This window comes from Leptosomus discolor, chromosome 2, assembly GCF_034619465.1.
Source record: "Leptosomus discolor isolate bLepDis1 chromosome 2, bLepDis1.hap2, whole genome shotgun sequence".
In the NCBI taxonomy this organism is placed as follows: domain Eukaryota; kingdom Metazoa; phylum Chordata; class Aves; order Leptosomiformes; family Leptosomidae; genus Leptosomus; species Leptosomus discolor.
The window spans coordinates 12,305,420-12,321,763 of NC_141392.1; the positions used below are offsets into that span (position 1 = coordinate 12,305,420).

At 39.1% G+C, this 16,344-nt stretch overlaps 1 protein-coding gene across 2 annotated transcripts in view; it reads left to right on the forward strand.

Annotated features, from left to right (window-relative positions):
* PROX1 (prospero homeobox 1) overlaps positions 1-6,672 on the forward strand; it is a 36,395-nt gene extending 29,723 nt beyond the window's left edge. The window contains exon 4 of one of the 2 annotated variants that reach the window (XM_086460669.1): positions 6,484-6,672. In XM_086460669.1, the coding sequence (XP_086316795.1) occupies positions 6,484-6,672 (189 nt within the window). The remainder of the gene's footprint in view (positions 1-6,483) is intronic. The other variant, XM_009959314.2, reaches the window with a different exon arrangement.
* The last annotated feature ends 9,672 nt before the right edge of the window (positions 6,673-16,344 follow it).

Here is a 16,344-nt window from a genome sequence, read left to right on the forward strand (position 1 = left end):
AATTTTAGTAGTTTACTAAAATGAGGTTGCTGTTACCTGCTGCTGAAATTTTACAAGGGATCACAACCACTAGTGACTTGACAATTTTGCTACTGCTTTCTGCAGCTGTACTACCATTAGACACATCAGTCCAATAAAACTGCACAGTTTGCTTATGGGAGCTGACACTCCAGCCTAAACTGGGCACCGTTACGTAGGGTGGTGTGCACCTTATCCCACAGGCACCAGAGTGAACTGCTCACTTGGAGCATGAGCGGGAAAAAAGTGCTTCTGAGGCAAATGTGTGCCCCAGCACAACCAGAGGTGGAGTGTCCGCAGGGACGTAAACTCTCGGTTGAAACCAATGGGGCGGTGAAAATCTACACTGCTGAGGAGCTGCCCCTTGGTAGCCTCCCACATGTGCTCAAGGAGAGGGACTTAAACTCCACAATTATTGCATGCAATATTCATGCATCAGCTGGCAAGAGAGAAAAATAGGAAGTCATTTGGGCACCTAAGATGCAGGGTTCTTGGTTTATAAGACTGTGTCTGGGCGCAGATGACTTTTGTTTCTATCCTGGAGGTTCCACATAATCAAGTCCCAACCCCCTTCAGAGGGGAAGGGAAAGCAAACTCTCTGACTTCTTGCCTTTTTATCTAATAATCTCTGTGTGGCCTTCCTAAAGCATCTGAGTTTATCCATTTAAGTCCATTCTGTCTGCAGTACAAGTCCCCAGCTTGTGCTACTGCTGTCAGGAGATATGTCTCTCCTTGATCAATATTTACTTAACAAACAGCAGGGATAGGAGAGTTTGTTTAGAGGAATCATGTGTGCACAAGGGTGAATGAATGCTCGGTAAAGTACTTCACCTGTTTGTCTCCTTTCCTAGGGTCTTTTCTGCTTCAGGCCTCATGCTGGGCTTTGCTACCCTTGCTCCTGTGCACATGCTCAAAGCCACCCTGCTTTAGGACAGTTTAGCAATCGGCTACAGAAAATGAACTTCTGAGTAAATATTTTATTCCCTGTTCTAGGAAAGTTGGAGGGAGAAGTTTAGGAACTTTGTAAAATTACTTCTATGGTTAAAAAATACTCGATGCTCAAGTAAAAATAAACTAAGCTTCCTAGACTCTTGCACTTATGGAAGAAAAGATTTCAAAGATGTTTTAAGCATTTTGTTGGCACAAAATATTTCAAAATTGCCGCTGCCAAAACTCCAAAGTGTTATAAAGAAAAAAATTATGCGCAGGTAAAATTGCAAGGCAGGAATTATGTTTAGCATTTTTAAAGAATAACTTTAGAAAGGTCTGGTATTCATTTATCCAACTAAAACAGTTGTTTCTGATGCCTCAAGTCATTGCATGCAATTAGCTTTGAGGCATCTGAGTCTAGTTTGGGGGGGGGGGGTATTTTATTTTGTGAATCAGAGTTGTAAAAGCCATCTGAAATATTCATGCAGAATTGTCTGAGAAGCAGTTTCTGTTTTATTTACTGCACAGTAGAACAGCCACAGTGGATTAGCTCTACAATACCCGTAACAAAAGCACAACAGCTGATGCATGTGATGTTAGGAGGTGACAAAACAGTTAAAGTATGCTGCTGGCTACAGGCAAGCAGTCAGCAGATGCAGACAAAAGGGTTTGTGACAAGAATAACTCTCTCTCCAAGGCGAGCAGTCAAGAGTATCCAAAATACCAATACCCTTTTCTCCTTGACATTGTCTTCTTACAGTCAGCATTTTATTGCCCTTTTATAGTAAAAAAACAAAACACAATTCTCTGGAATATCGGTTTTAACTTGACTTTCACAATTCTGTGATCTTTACATCTGTATTGCTTTTTCTACCATCTAGATTTACCACTTGAGCAAGAATTTTTGAAAGTTTAAAAGATTAACTGTGAAGAAGCCCACCCTTAATAGGATTAACGACATGAAATACACATATAAATCTTTGAGCAGACCAGTGGCTTGTTTTGTCATTTGGTTTTGGTGTTTTTCCCCTTTCCTATTAAGAGAGAATTAAGCATCTTATTTTGCTAATGAAGAAATAAGGCTTGGGTAGAAATTAAAGGTTTGCTTGACAATGGGAGAGATTTAGGTGCTGGAAAGGGACTGTGAATGAGCTGATGTTTATTTCAGAAGTGTGAAAAATCAGCTTATATATCTCCAGAAAAAAAAAGAGAGAGAGAGAGAGAGAGAGGCTGTCTTCTTTCTAACCTTTGTAATTCCCCTTCTATTCTCTGTGACATTCATTCAGCTGCCAAGCATGTTTGGCAAGGCTTGAGCCAGTGAGCGCACTTCCAGTGACCGCTAACCTTGGTATGTCCTGACACTTATGATGAGTATCTGCAGGACACAGAAGGCAGGCAGGCTGCTATGTCAGGCTTTTATTATGTACTGCAGAGGCTGGGGACAGTCAGTTTAATAAAACAAATCATCCTTGAAGGTAAAGCAACTGGGAAGAGGAGGAGGGCTCGGGGAGGGGAGGAGATGAGGGGAATGGGAGGGAAGGGAGAAAAAGTCTTTGCTGCACAACCCAAAAAATAAATTAATTAACTAATAGAAGATACAAGATAGAAGGCAACCCAGTAATAAGAAAAACAGTGAAGGGCTGCTGATTGGCTACCAACTTGAGACACATGTCTACTGCCAGTGTGCCCTCCTTCCCAATGGTGATTTTTAAAGTCCATGCATGCCATTGGAATGGGAAGCCTGATCCTCTTTGTTGGCTTAAAATCAGTGTCGCTTCACTGATTTTCCTCGAGCAATGCTGACTTAGACCTGCTGAGGATCTGCCCTCACCTTCCCAATCACTGCTGCTTTTTTGCTAATGTTTTCCTTGAAAAGAAATTCAACAAGTGTTTCTAAAGCATGTCACTTTCTGCAACTGCATATGCTTCTGTACGAAAGAGGTGTGAGTTAGGTCTGACTTGGCGCCAACTTTTGAGCCATTGGAACTATACTTTTACTCACGTAGAAATAGTTAGTGCTGAGTATTTTTAACAAAGCACTCCCCCACAGTGCTAATCCAAATGGTTCGGCATGGTAGTTGCACATGCAGACCCAGGAGTGAAATAGTTCAGGTTTGTTGTTCAAGCCAAGGAAAATGCCAGTAGTTAAAACAGAATAAATAGACAAGAGCAGATGAGAGCTTTAATTCCCTCCCAGTTTTCATAGACGAAGGGGATGTGTCAACATGGCTAAGGCTTGAGAAGGGGCACTGTGGTGGTGGTTGGACTGCGTCAGGAGGTACAGGACTGTACCAGCTGTAAATTGGCATAACTGCACTGAGGCTGGTAGAGCCCTGCTGATTTACACTAGCCAAAAGTTTGGCTTGTGTCATTTTACTGGGCAGTAGAACTAAGTTATATTGACAAAGCGCACAACAAAGTGTGATTCTTTCTAAATCAGTCTGATGTGGAGGCTTCAGCCTGAAACCCACCTAGCCTCCCCCTGAGCAGACCTCATTGTCTTTCCTCATAGTGAATATACAGTGTGATTCTTTGATTGACTGCTGCCACCTGATGCTAAGAAAATGCCCTGGGTTCATACTAGGGATTGTTAGTTCTATTAAAAGCAATGTAGATGGAGTTTATTTGTCACCGAAGCATTTTCTGTAGATGTTCCTACTTCAGAGATGTTCACTCAGTTAGGTGTAAAGATGCGCTGAATAGGTCACCATCACTTAGGGTCAGGGAAATGCTACCCCCAGACACATAATTAGCATGGCTGACTGATTATTGCCCAGTGAAAAATCTTAACTACCCATCCATTTAGATATTTATTTTCAGGCTCCAGACTTCACTAGTATTTTCTTTTTTTTAAAAAAAAAACACAACCAAAAAAACCCACCACCACTGTGCAGTTACTCTTTCTAGAAAGGAAAAATGTTGGCCGACGTACTATCCCGTGGGGATTAATCACAGTACTATTCACATTACAACATGCAAAGTAACGTGTGTAATCCAGTCTGACATGAAAAATTGCTAATAACATCCCCAAAGGAAAGAGCTATGAACGGCTCTAATGCCTGAGGAGTAGGGGAGATCTTTGGGAACTCAGCATTACGAGGAGGTCTCTTCAAAGCCCCCGCAGGGCTTTGTTCACTATTATGTTTGTGGGCTGCTCTCTGCGGCCTGTTGTCCCAGGTTCAAAGGGGCCCAGCCCTGCAGATGTGACTCAGGTACAATGAAGTCAGACTTTAAAAGCTAGCTCTTAGCCTAAAAGAAAAGCCTGTGTGTCTTTATGGGGGTAGGAGGCCTGGAAGGTAGTGGTTTCATGGGTTTCACACTTCCTACTCCATTGAAAAGCAGCATCCTCTACCTGGAAGATTTTCATATGCACAGGTAGCAATTGAATGTCAGAGGCTCAGCTTAAAACCCAGGTTGTCAGTTCCACGCATTAAGTTGTCACGGGTGTAACCATTAAGGAGAGGTAGGACTTTTCGCATTTGGACTTTATGCTTTTCATGTAGGTGATTGTAATTGCCTCCCTCCCATCTCCAGTGACTTGGAAGGGAAGCAAGGCATCTAATGTTGGTCCTCTGGTGTGGACACCAAAATTGAAAGGTGTGAACTCTTTTTCCCAAGCACAAAGACAAAAGCAATAGTTTTTGCTCTCGTGAGCTAACATCAGTGTGTACACCAAAAAGCTGGTTATCTACTGCATTTCTTGCTTTCTAGTATCATGTAGTCAACAACTCTTTCTCCTTGGTTAGCATCCAGCAATACCAAGGGTGATGAACAGCACATGAGCAGTTGTTTGAACTGCATGAACAGAAAACTGTTTCATTTTTTTTAAAGCAATGCAAGATTGAGACAAGCAAGGAATCTTTTGTAGACATTACCAAATGCCCAAGCAGCAGAGTGGTTATGTAAAGTTTAAGTTCTTCCTTTGAGCTGGAATAAATGAAATATAATAGTTATTTTCTTCCATCAGAATTATTGCTGGAATAGAGATCTGTAAAGACATTTCTTTCCATGTGGCCCATTGAATTAAAAATTTCCACAGAAGGCAGCCTGTCTTTGGGAGCAGAGAAAAACATGTAGGGGCTGAATTTCACTCTTGGAGGTAGACAGAGGACTTCTCCAGGCTGTGGGGCTTCTGGAAGCACAGTTTGTCAGCTGGTGTCAGGGGGTGCTGATCTCATGCTTATCTGGTGGCAAAACGTGTCTAGCAAACTGTTTGTGTTTCCCCAACGGTGATCAGTGAGTGGAGCTCCAGAGCTCTATTGTATCAGGTGAAACAAGCACATTTCCAGATGAGTTTTCTGACAGTGGCTTCTAAAGGGAGAAGAACAAAAGCCTGAAGTAGAGGGTAAGGTGCTGGCCCTGATCTGTCAATGTGACATGCATTCAGTAAATCAGTGAGTTCTGCCCGGCCACAGGAAGGGTTGAAGTGGCCACTACTGCAGGTTGGAGAACTCCTCTTGCCAGAGTGGGCAAAGAATAGCAGTGAGGGAATACTTGCTATTATAAGCAAGCTGGCTACTGGCCGGCCATGTATTAGCAGTTCCAGAGCTGTGAAGCCATATTTCCGTAATAAAAATGGAAAATAATACCTTTATGGAGATGACCTCAACCTTGCAACTGACCTATGGTTCATTATAGTGAGTGCTTTTGAATCATTTAAGGCAGAGGGTAAGAAGGTGGTGCTGGTGCCCGAGACAACTACTTAGGATGATTTACCAAAGTTTGGAGGGAACTCTGGTTTTTTAACATTCACCCATCGTTCAGGGGCTTCTGAGAGTGGCATGCTCCTGCTAACTGGCTGTTTGGCTCACCCGTGAAGTGACAGTGACGTTCAGAAGACCTGGATGAGCTTAATGCATCGCAGCTCAGTAGCCACTTGGAGCACAATGCACCCATTGAAGAGGTTGGGGTTTTATTTGTAGGCTTCTGACAAAGAAGGGAAGACCATAATGTCTTCCGAGAAAGCCATCTTACGGAGGTCTCGTGCACAGCAGCCAGAGAAGCAAGCTGAAGGCTTGCTTGCTTGTTTGTTTTTAAACTATGAACAACATTCAGAGATATCCTATTTGATAGCATTCAGCACTGGTTGTGACCAAAGTTAAGCGCAGAGGTACAGAGGGCTTTCTGTGCATGCGTAACTTTTGTATCCGATCCCACACGGAGAAGAGAACATAGCCATAAATGCACGGGTAAAATATCAAGCAGAGATTTCTCTCCTTAAAGACAATTGTGTTTGTTTCCCCTCCTGCTAATTATATCCTATAAATCCCCCCCTCTCCAAACTCAGACAGTAACATTTTGTTACCTACATTCTGTCAGTAGACTTTACAAAGATCTCTAACACATGTTATAAAAGTTATTGCTATAGTACTATATATAACAGCTTTGCATAAGAGAATAGAAGGCTGCCACATTTAGAAAATGCAGGTGCTATGTAAGCCCCTTTCTGAAAGAAAGAACTTAGCTCAGTTTCCTTTGAAGAACCAGAGACTTGAAATTGAAAACTGTATTAATGCCATTGTCTCCTTGTATCAGCAGGTTCCAGAGAGATTCCTGGAAGTGGCTCAGATCACGTTACGGGAGTTTTTCAATGCCATTATCGCAGGCAAAGATGTTGATCCTTCCTGGAAGAAGGCCATATACAAGGTCATCTGTAAGCTGGACAGTGAGGTCCCCGAGATTTTCAAATCCCCAAACTGCCTACAAGAGCTTCTTCATGAGTAGAGAGTTCAGCAGCTATTTATGAATGTATGAAAGTAGCAGTCCCCTTCTGATGCCCAAGTCATGTGTGTCTCTATTTTAATTTCATATATATGTGTATCGCATACATATATATGTATATGAAATTGGACTGTGATCCCTTCTGGATTTAAGTTTTCGTTCAGTTCCAAGGGGATGGTTATTTTACTTCAGCCTTTGGTTTACTTTTGCCCGAGACCCTTAACATTTGGAGAATCAACGGGGTTAATTTTCAGGGAGAAGAGTTTGGAAGTGTGTAAAAGCCTGTCTTAGCAAGTTAGGGCATTATGTTTAAAAATGCTTTGTCAGATTTATTGCTTGCTGCAAAGTGGCATTTTGTCTTAGTGAGACTAATGTCATGGCACAATACTACAGACAATGAAGTTTATATTATGTTTATACTGCTAAAGGTCTGAACTCTGTGGAGTCACTTCATAAGCTTCGAGCTTTTTTTTTTTTTATATATACTTTTTAACCAATAACTAGATTTTGTTTCATACTTCAAAAAACTACATCTATTTTAGGTACTCACTCCAAGAAGTGATACCCAAAAATGCAAACCCTATTCTTCAAGCTTTCCTTACAGAAATTATAAATACCCTGCACCAGTAATCAGCATGCCAGGTTGTCATTTCTCCAAATTGCAGCAAGGGGTGTTTGCACAAATCAAATACCTTTCTTGCAGGGTGAGGCCAGTAATTCATGCACAATATGGTATCAACCACACTAATTTTGGAATCTGGTCAGCTTATTAAAGCGGAAGCATTTCACTCTCCATAGAGTAAAAATGAAACCTTCAGCAACCTATATTGCCATGTGTCGGTCTTACTTTAAGTGGCGTTAGTCCCTAATTATTTTTTTTAGTCCATTCTGCCCCCAAAAATCCCCTTTCCAATATACAAAATTTTCTGTCTGTATTTGACAGCTGTCCTGAAAAGCACTTTTTGAATGATTTTAGATCTAATAGAAAAAAGCGTCTTCACCTCACAGGGCTGAGGCAAAGGAAGAAAAAAACCCGACTTGTTTGTAGCTGTAAAATATAATCAGTCTTTTCCTAATCAGAAGAATAAGAATTACATTTTAATAAAAATCTAATTGAGCATATACAAAAATCGCAGTGTCCTCCTGGCTAATGCAGGGTTCAGATAGCCAAACTGGATTTTTTACATCACAGTAAGTGCAGCTTTAAAGAAAAATAACCTGTTTGAGTAATGTGCTGCACTTGTCTTCTGAAGCTGGAGCTAGTCTTGGCCAAAATCTGAGCTACAGTGTAAAGTCCATGATGGATCTGGGTTCGTCTGAATGCTATACCACAATGTGTCAGCAGACAGAAAGCAAGCTAGCTGCTAGTTCTCGTGCTTTCTTCAGTGGCTCTCCTTTTCTCATGTTTTCAGAAAGGTGTCGTCTCCAGAAGTTTGCGGGAGGTTGAATATGCTATGGCACTCTGTATTTGTCATTTTCTGTCGTCTTTTGTACAGATGCAGTAAGAATTTATTGTTATCGTCAATAGTATTTTCCCCTACATAATTCAATCTGAATCTAGAGGAAGTTCCTAATTAGCTGTGAATTATATTTAGACCATCGAGGATATTGATATCTTATTTCTTTAATTTAAAATTACATTTTGACTTTGGAGAGTGAAAGTTTACCCATGTGACTAAAGAGCTGACCTGATCATTGCAATTTCACTTTATTTACAAATACTGCTGATAGACAGAGATGTATGAAAGCGATTATTGTTAGCAGAAAGCCTTAAAAACCTGCTGACTTCAAATTAAACAGCACAATCCTACGATTCCGTGTCATTCTTTTCAAGCACTGGCAGTATCTGTGGAGTATAGGCAATGCAGACAATAGCATGGGATGAAGTGCCAACATTTTCACTATGCATTAAAAGCAAACAAATCTTGATCTTAGACTCCCTGAGAGTACCTAATACTGTACGTATCCTTACAGTAGACAGGATGTGTCCTTTTCTTTTCTTTTCTTTTCTTTTCTTTTCTTTTCTTTTCTTTTCTTTTCTTTTCTTTTCTTTTCTTTTCTTTTCTTTTCTTTTCTTTTCTTTTCTTTTCTTTTCTTTTCTTTTCTTTTCTTTTCTTTTCTTTTTTTTTCTGTGGGTTTTTTTGGAGTGTGTGCATGATTTGGTAAACATTACACTTCATAAAGATGTAACTCCAATTAATTCTGAGTAAGAAAGGATGAAAATTGCGTTCGTGCACTTTTTTGATTTATGGGAAGAAGCGGCATAAAATGCTCAAGTTTTAATACAGTAAGTTCATCATTGGCATACCATCAGATACAAAATATAACACTGCATTGTCACCTTGGACATAAGAAAGCAAAGCCATACTTTAGTCATACTATGTGGACATACTACTAGCTACCATCTCAATCTGTGATTTTACCATTGCTTTTATTATGTTTATTATTATTATTATTATTAATATTATTATTATTATTATTATTTGGCTGCAATGTGATTCATTTAATCTAAATAAGTGAAATTGTGTACTCATCACTTGATGTTGTTGATTTATTTATTTATTTATAAATATAGCATAATCTCAATAGTAAATGAGGCATAGGAATTAAGAGTAGAAATTTCATCTTAAAAGCAAAATAAAAAACTCCTTGGTCTGGAAAAGGAATAAATGATAATTTGATCATTTCAGTTATGTGATTTTTCTGCATTTTATAGCCATATTGCCTTTGTGCCTCCCAGTACACCTACTATTATAAATATATGGCATAGCTTCTACTAAATTGTAAGTAGAAAGTAGTTTCTTTCAAATGATCTCAATATTATTTCACTAAAAATGGCTAAAAGGCAGAAGGCTACTTTTATTGTAATGAAAAGTTTACATAGGGAAAGAATTTCAAAATCCGTGTAGAAACCCCATGTTGCCATTCACTTACTGCTAATTCAGATTTATTTCTGCATATAAACTTGAGGTTATAGTTTGTGCCTAGACCTTAAATGCACCAGCGGAAGGATAAAGAAAATCCTTCAAAATACCAGTTTTTCCCCCACAAGTACAATTGTTCTTGTGCCTTCTGTGGCTTACAATTTTCATCTTTTAAACTTTATTTTTCAATTACTACAGCTGCAATAAACACTGATATTTTTTTTTTTTCTGGCTGTTTGACATAATGTTGATAGCTATGCATATTTTGTGTCTTTTTAAAAATTTAAAAAAAAAAAAGCAGGAGAATACGTTTTTGAAGAAGAGAATTTTTAGAACAGTTTGATAACGCAAATTATTTTTTCTCAATTGTTTGAGCAGCATTCAAGTTTTGAAAATTCTTGTAGAAGCCAATTTTTTGTAACTGTGGTGCAAATCTTGTGTTTTCTTAGCCTGATGAAAAGTAGTATAGAAGCAATATTTCATACGTGACATATGTGCATATAGATATACATATGTAGTCACACACACAGAGACAAAATGTGTGCGTGTACATATGTGTATATACACAGAAACACACACACACAAAATATGCGTATGAAGTGAAAAGCTTACCTTTTCCTATCTAGATTAAGAACCTATTTTAGACATTTGTTATGTTTTGTGAAAAGAATGTTCTATTTGAAACTACAAAACATTTAATTCTTACTGTATCTCTGGTTGTTTAATGGGAACGTTTCACATTTAATGGTAAACACGTGGAAGATGTTAGAATGTAGTAATTATTTAAGAAAGTGTTCACCCATGTATTCCTGAGGTTTGCTTTGTGCCTCTGAGTATTATTTAATTAAAGTGTTTTAAGTTTGCAGAATCTTTGTTACTGTACCAGGTATGTGGGTGAACATTGAAAATCGAGGGGAACTTTTATAAAGCAATGTAAATATTCAACCTTATGGCTGTTCTTGCATAAAAACATAAGATTTTAATAACTACATTCTGAAAACATCTGTTGAATTTATAAGAAACACTACAGTAACTGTATAGATAGTTGAAAGCATTCTTGAAAATCCAGCTCTCTACTTTTAAAAGTTAAGTCTCTTTCATCAGATGTCAAGGGAATGGGTAATACAGTTTCTGTAAAATGGCAGATTTTTTTTCTATGTATATGAAGTCAGTTAATAGAAAAATGTTTTTTTTCCACAGGTTAATATTAATTAAGAAATAAGGTGAAGATTTTGTGGCTTTAAAGATAGGACTTTCACCAGCAGCATTGAAAGATTATACATATATATATATACAGAAACATATATATATATATTAAAAATGGAAAGTGGTTTACAAAACCCCCAAAATGAGCACTGTACATGAGAAGTGAAAGCAAAAACTATATTTGCCATGTGTATTATATAGCAATCATTGGTGTTAATAGTGCAAATGTTTCCTTCTGGTACCAACTATGTGTTTGAAAATTCCAATACGCATTGTTTTCAAAAAGCTCCCCTTAAGGAATGTAACTGGTTTATATGAGTAAGCAGTTACTGTATTGCACTTAAATGTTCTGTTGAAGGAAATGCAATTTTGTTTTCTGTAGAACTGTTGGTTGTAAACCATCTATAAACTGAAGCTAAAAATGCTCACATTTGGAGCTGGGATGAAAACTGGTATTTAACCTTTGTATCTTCTTAGGAATATCCTTTTTAGTGTATGAAAGGTGGTGGCACTATGACTTTATTTAGTCTTTTCATCTGAGCCACAGTCACCTCTCTCCCGAAGCAGCCACCTTCCAAATGCACAAATATACTGGGATATGTAGAAACAAATCTAGAAGAAACAGCGAGCTTACATTTTTTCTCTAAAATCCATCCTTTCTGCATTAATTGTACCACTAAAGTGAGATATTAGACAAACACAATAACCATCTCATTACCATGTAACGTGTAAGAGTCAGAAGCTACAAAAGAGGGGAGAAAAAAAAAAAGCCTCTTTAGGTTGGTTTTAATGCTGCCCAGAAGAGTCAAAGGTTAAGGGTTAAACTGATATTGTCCCAGCCATTACTCATATGTATATAGTTACAAAAGTGACAAAACACTGCCTTTATATTATTTAGCAATATGTTGTAAATAGCATTATTAAGCTCTTTTTTTGTAATAAAGACCCTTTAATTTGAAGATAGTACAATAACTGAACTGATAAAGTCAATTTTTGATTTTTTTTATTTTATTTTTTAGCTAGAGGCAATTTCAACTGTGGATTTTTTTGTTGTTGTCTATTGTTCTGAAGACTTTGCATAATTTATTGGTTTAATTTATCCTAATTTATTTGATGAAGGTGTACAATTTTGTATTACCAAGGATGTACTGTAATATTAATTGATGACAAGATAAAACAATACGACTCCCCTGTCCGTTTGGAAAAAAAGGTGCAGTAGACAATTGATTGAAAAAAGTTACAATTCTAGCTTGGCAGCTACTAAATTTAAGATAAACACAGGAAAAATGTTTGGGGGGGGGTGGATTTTATTTTGTGTGTTTAAAGCTTTTGTATACTCTCCAGACTTTTACCTTTTTGCTTTGTACCACTTAAAGGATACAGTAGTTCAATTGCCTTGTGTGCCTTCCATCTTCTCTAAACTGAATGTATGTGCAGTATATATGCAAGCTTGTGCAAAATAAAATATAAATTACAAGCTCATTGCCATTGTTTATATTTATTTCCAAAAGTTTATGTTGCCCCATATCAAAAGGTGAACCACTGAACCTCTTTGCTGCGGCCCAGCTGTGCCTAACACTGTAGTCCTGTGAAGGTTTTCTTTTCCCCTTAGTTTGAATTATTTATTAATGAAACTGCAAGCCCTCTTGCAAAATGGATATAATGATTTATCTAATCCAGTGTCCTACCTCCAGTGCCGGTTAAGATAATGAATGTTATTTTGCAATGGTCTATCAGACAAGGAATAACTGCCTGCAAGAGACGTGTTATGTCTGAGACACAGACAGCCCTTTGAATGAAATGTAGCCAGGGTGAGCTAGAAAGTACTTTTATTTATGATGTTTAATCATTTCCTAGATATTCCTGCCATGCTGGTGTCCTGCAACAGAGAGTTCCACAAGTCGGGTGAATGTAGAATAAAGCTTTTTTGATGTGGTTCACATTTGTTCCTGATACCACTTTGCCCTTGTTAATGACAGTGTCCAGATACCATTCTCTGTTCTTTTTATTATAATCTGTCACTCTTTCTTGGATCACTTCCTTTTCAAGCCGTAGAATCCTTAGCATTATATGTAACTAATCTGTTCTTACACATTTCCTCAAACTGCAAGTCTCATTTGTTCATTGTTTTTCTGTAGGCCTTCGCTATTTCTGCTGTTTCATACGTATCTTAAAATTTTGATGTTGAGAGAACCTTTGATTTACATTATTGTCTGCGTTTCAGATATGAATGGTCTCTTTTTGGCTTAGAATTGGTACAGATGGCAGTAAGATGGTAGCTTATTTGGATCACAAAATCGTGCAAGAATTTCCTGATTTTGAAGAAGGAGAATGTTAAAAATATGTTTTCATCTGAGGTCATTTATTTTCAGAATCTTCCCCGATTCAGCCTCAAGACACTGTAGAGCTGAGCTGGAGCCTGAATCCAGCTTTAGCTACACAATCAAATAAATACTTCATATCTGCAACAACAGTTAAAACTCCATCTTTTTATACAACTGAAGTTGCATTTGCTTGGCCACATCAAGACTAGGTGTAAAGGAGGTCTGTGGAAGGTCATGAAGTTGCATCTAGATAACTAATAGTCATTTAGATGTGACATCTTCTCTGTTTTTACTGCCAACAAATTGCCTCTCCTAGTTTTATGTCTATCCACATTACCACACCAATATACCAGAAGCATTTTCAGGACAAAATACTGGAAATTCAGGTCATTTCTTAAGGACTGGCTGCCCCACAGCACTTACTAGTTGTCCATGTATTCAGGAGGTTGCTAAGACCATGGCATGGTGAGCAGGGCAGGCTGCAGTGTTTGGGATGAGGAGTGTGTCAACGTCCCTGGCTCACCCGCTCCAGAAAGCCTCCAGCCTTGAGGAGGTGCTCTGCCAGTCTTGGTTCAGAGCAAGCACAGGCATCCCAGGAGGGTGCTGCCAGGAAACCATGAAAATGGTTTCCTTGTCAGGGGGAAGGCAAAGGGAGGGTGAGGAGAGTAAAACCAGGCAGCTGGTTGAGCACGTCTTAGCAAAGGCTTACAAAGGCAGCTACGGATTACATGGGAGGGCTCATTTTTGTGTTAGCTATCAAGACTTAACTAGACAAAGGAGAGGGAGATCATCCTCAGGTGCACAGTTAATGGACCAAAGGATACGAGCTGCATGGGTAATTGCTAGGTCACTCTGTCCCCTGATCAGTTTTTCTCTCAAATATACTAGTTCTATGAAATGCAAGACACTATTTGCCATTTTACCCTGCAGTGGAAAGCACACAGATCTCTCAATAAGAAATCCTAGCTGCTGGCATCTCAGGATACTGCAGGAGTTCAGAGCTAGACTGGAACTTGGCAAGTAGTCCCTGTCATTGCAGAGGGCCAAATCAACTTTCCCAGGCTTCAAGCACCCAGAAATGGTCCAATTCTGTGGATCTGGCCATCTGTGCTTGGAAATCCTCAGTTCCTCTAATACCTGGAATTTTTACAATAAGGAAGATACTATGTTCTAGCTTAAAAATCATAAGGAAGACATGGATCCTCCCTGACCAAGGCAAACACAGCAATTTTTTGTCACTAAGACCATCACTAGGAACTGGGGTCTTTCAAATGTCACATTACTGAGAAGCTGAATGTAGAAGACTGCGTTTTGTGATTTGAAAGCCTGAAAGAGTTAATCGCTCTCATTTTCTTGGTCTGTACCCTTATTTATGCCCAGTCTAGGTTGTGCCAACACAATTTCTATGGAGATGATCCCTTCTGATCCAGTCTTCCCTCTTTGTTAGGAGGGAAAGGGAACTGACGGGTGAGTTGCAGCATACGACTGCATTTAGGAAATAATGGCAAACAAGTCCGTCACTCTTTGCAGTGGGGTACAGTGTCTCCCCAAACAGACTAATCCAATTCAGTTTTAAAATATGTCATGGCATTTATTTTAAGAACACAATATGCAAAATAAATTAAATCTTTGCTAAAGCTTATTGTTGAACATGGGTGGAGGGTTCCCGCGGTGGTGGCAGAACTGCTAGAAAAAAGGGTTGGGGGGCGGGAGTGTTGTTTCCCTGCGTGGTCCAAGTCTCTGACCCTCCAGGCGCATTGCAAGGCCTGCCTGTTCTCCCAGCTTTTCAGCGGGCAGGGGCATTTGGAGAAGCTGCCTATTAAAGCCTGATCGACTCGTGGGTGCGGAAAATCCGTAATTTGCTACAATGCTCATTTTTTGTATACAGCTTATTAGTATCACTAACATACCTGTACCTCAAAGAGTTATCTTTTATTTATATATTACATTTTTTTTTAGACACTCAAATGAATTCTTCTTGGCTTAGGTTAGCCTGACTCTTTCCAGAGCTGCAGAGCAGAGTGAGACACTGACTCTCGTGCAGAGAAAGGACCCCCCCACCTCGCTCTGCCCAGAGTCTGGGAGGCTGTGATTGCATTTTCATGAATAAATCCTAGGCGAGTGAATAGTGATACTTTCCCATTTATTTGGGAATCAGTGTGAAAAAACAAACAAACAAACAAGCTATTTGCCTGACAACAAAACACATGAAAATGAACTGCTGTTTGTGCTCAAAGGCAGTTAATTGCATGCACAGTTTAATTTTATTCTTTAAAATTAGACTTAAGGTTGAGTCTCTAGCTAGGCAAAGGAGAGGAAAAAAAAAAAAAAGAGAAAGATGGCACAGATAGCTAAAGAAATACTACTGGCTCCAATGTAAATATGTTTGCAGTTTGCAAGAGACCTGCCAGTCAAGCAGCTGTGGGAGGTAACAGGGGAGAACGCATGAGAGGAAAAAGTCTTGTGGCAACAGTGGCCAGTTTCATTATGGCCACTGCCAGACTGTGAAACAACTCTGGGGGCTTGAAATCCTATTGCCTATTAAAACTGGGCATGACAGCTCTTTTTTATGCTTCACCAACCAGAGATGGAACTGTGTCCTAGGGGAAATAAGGAAAAATATTTATTACAAGTGTTTAACACCTTTTAGTACAAAACAACCCTAATATGCAGCACTCAAGGATAATTCATGCCAGCACATGTAAAACCAAGGGGAATCGCTTATCAGCTCAATAATTTGGTCCAGGCTTTTAAAGGAAGAGATGACGCTCCAGTCAAAACCCTGAGCCCAGAATTCTCTGAAGTGGAGGCACTTTCGATTTTTTTTTCTATTATTTTTACAATTTCTCAGTAATCGGCAGAAGGCTCTGACAACACACCCATCCCAGGGACTGCACGGCTGGCTGCCTGACTTGGGCTGAAGATTGGCCGTTCAGACTGGAGACTTACCTGCCCCTCATGCACAGCAGTAGTTGTTGGCATATTTAAGCCACAAAACAGTTACGGGTGGATCTTGAAAAGCCTACGAGGCTGAGGTTTAAACTGCTTTAAAGGCTTAGTTGAAAAAGATGCATCTTGAGCTTGCCTTAGATTGCAAACAGCCTGGAAGTATAAGGATGTTTGGGTCAAGGGGTGTATTTCAAATCTTTCGTAATAAAATGTGTGTGTTTAGAAGCAGCAAAATATAAAATGAAATTCACCGCTTTCTTACATGAACCCGT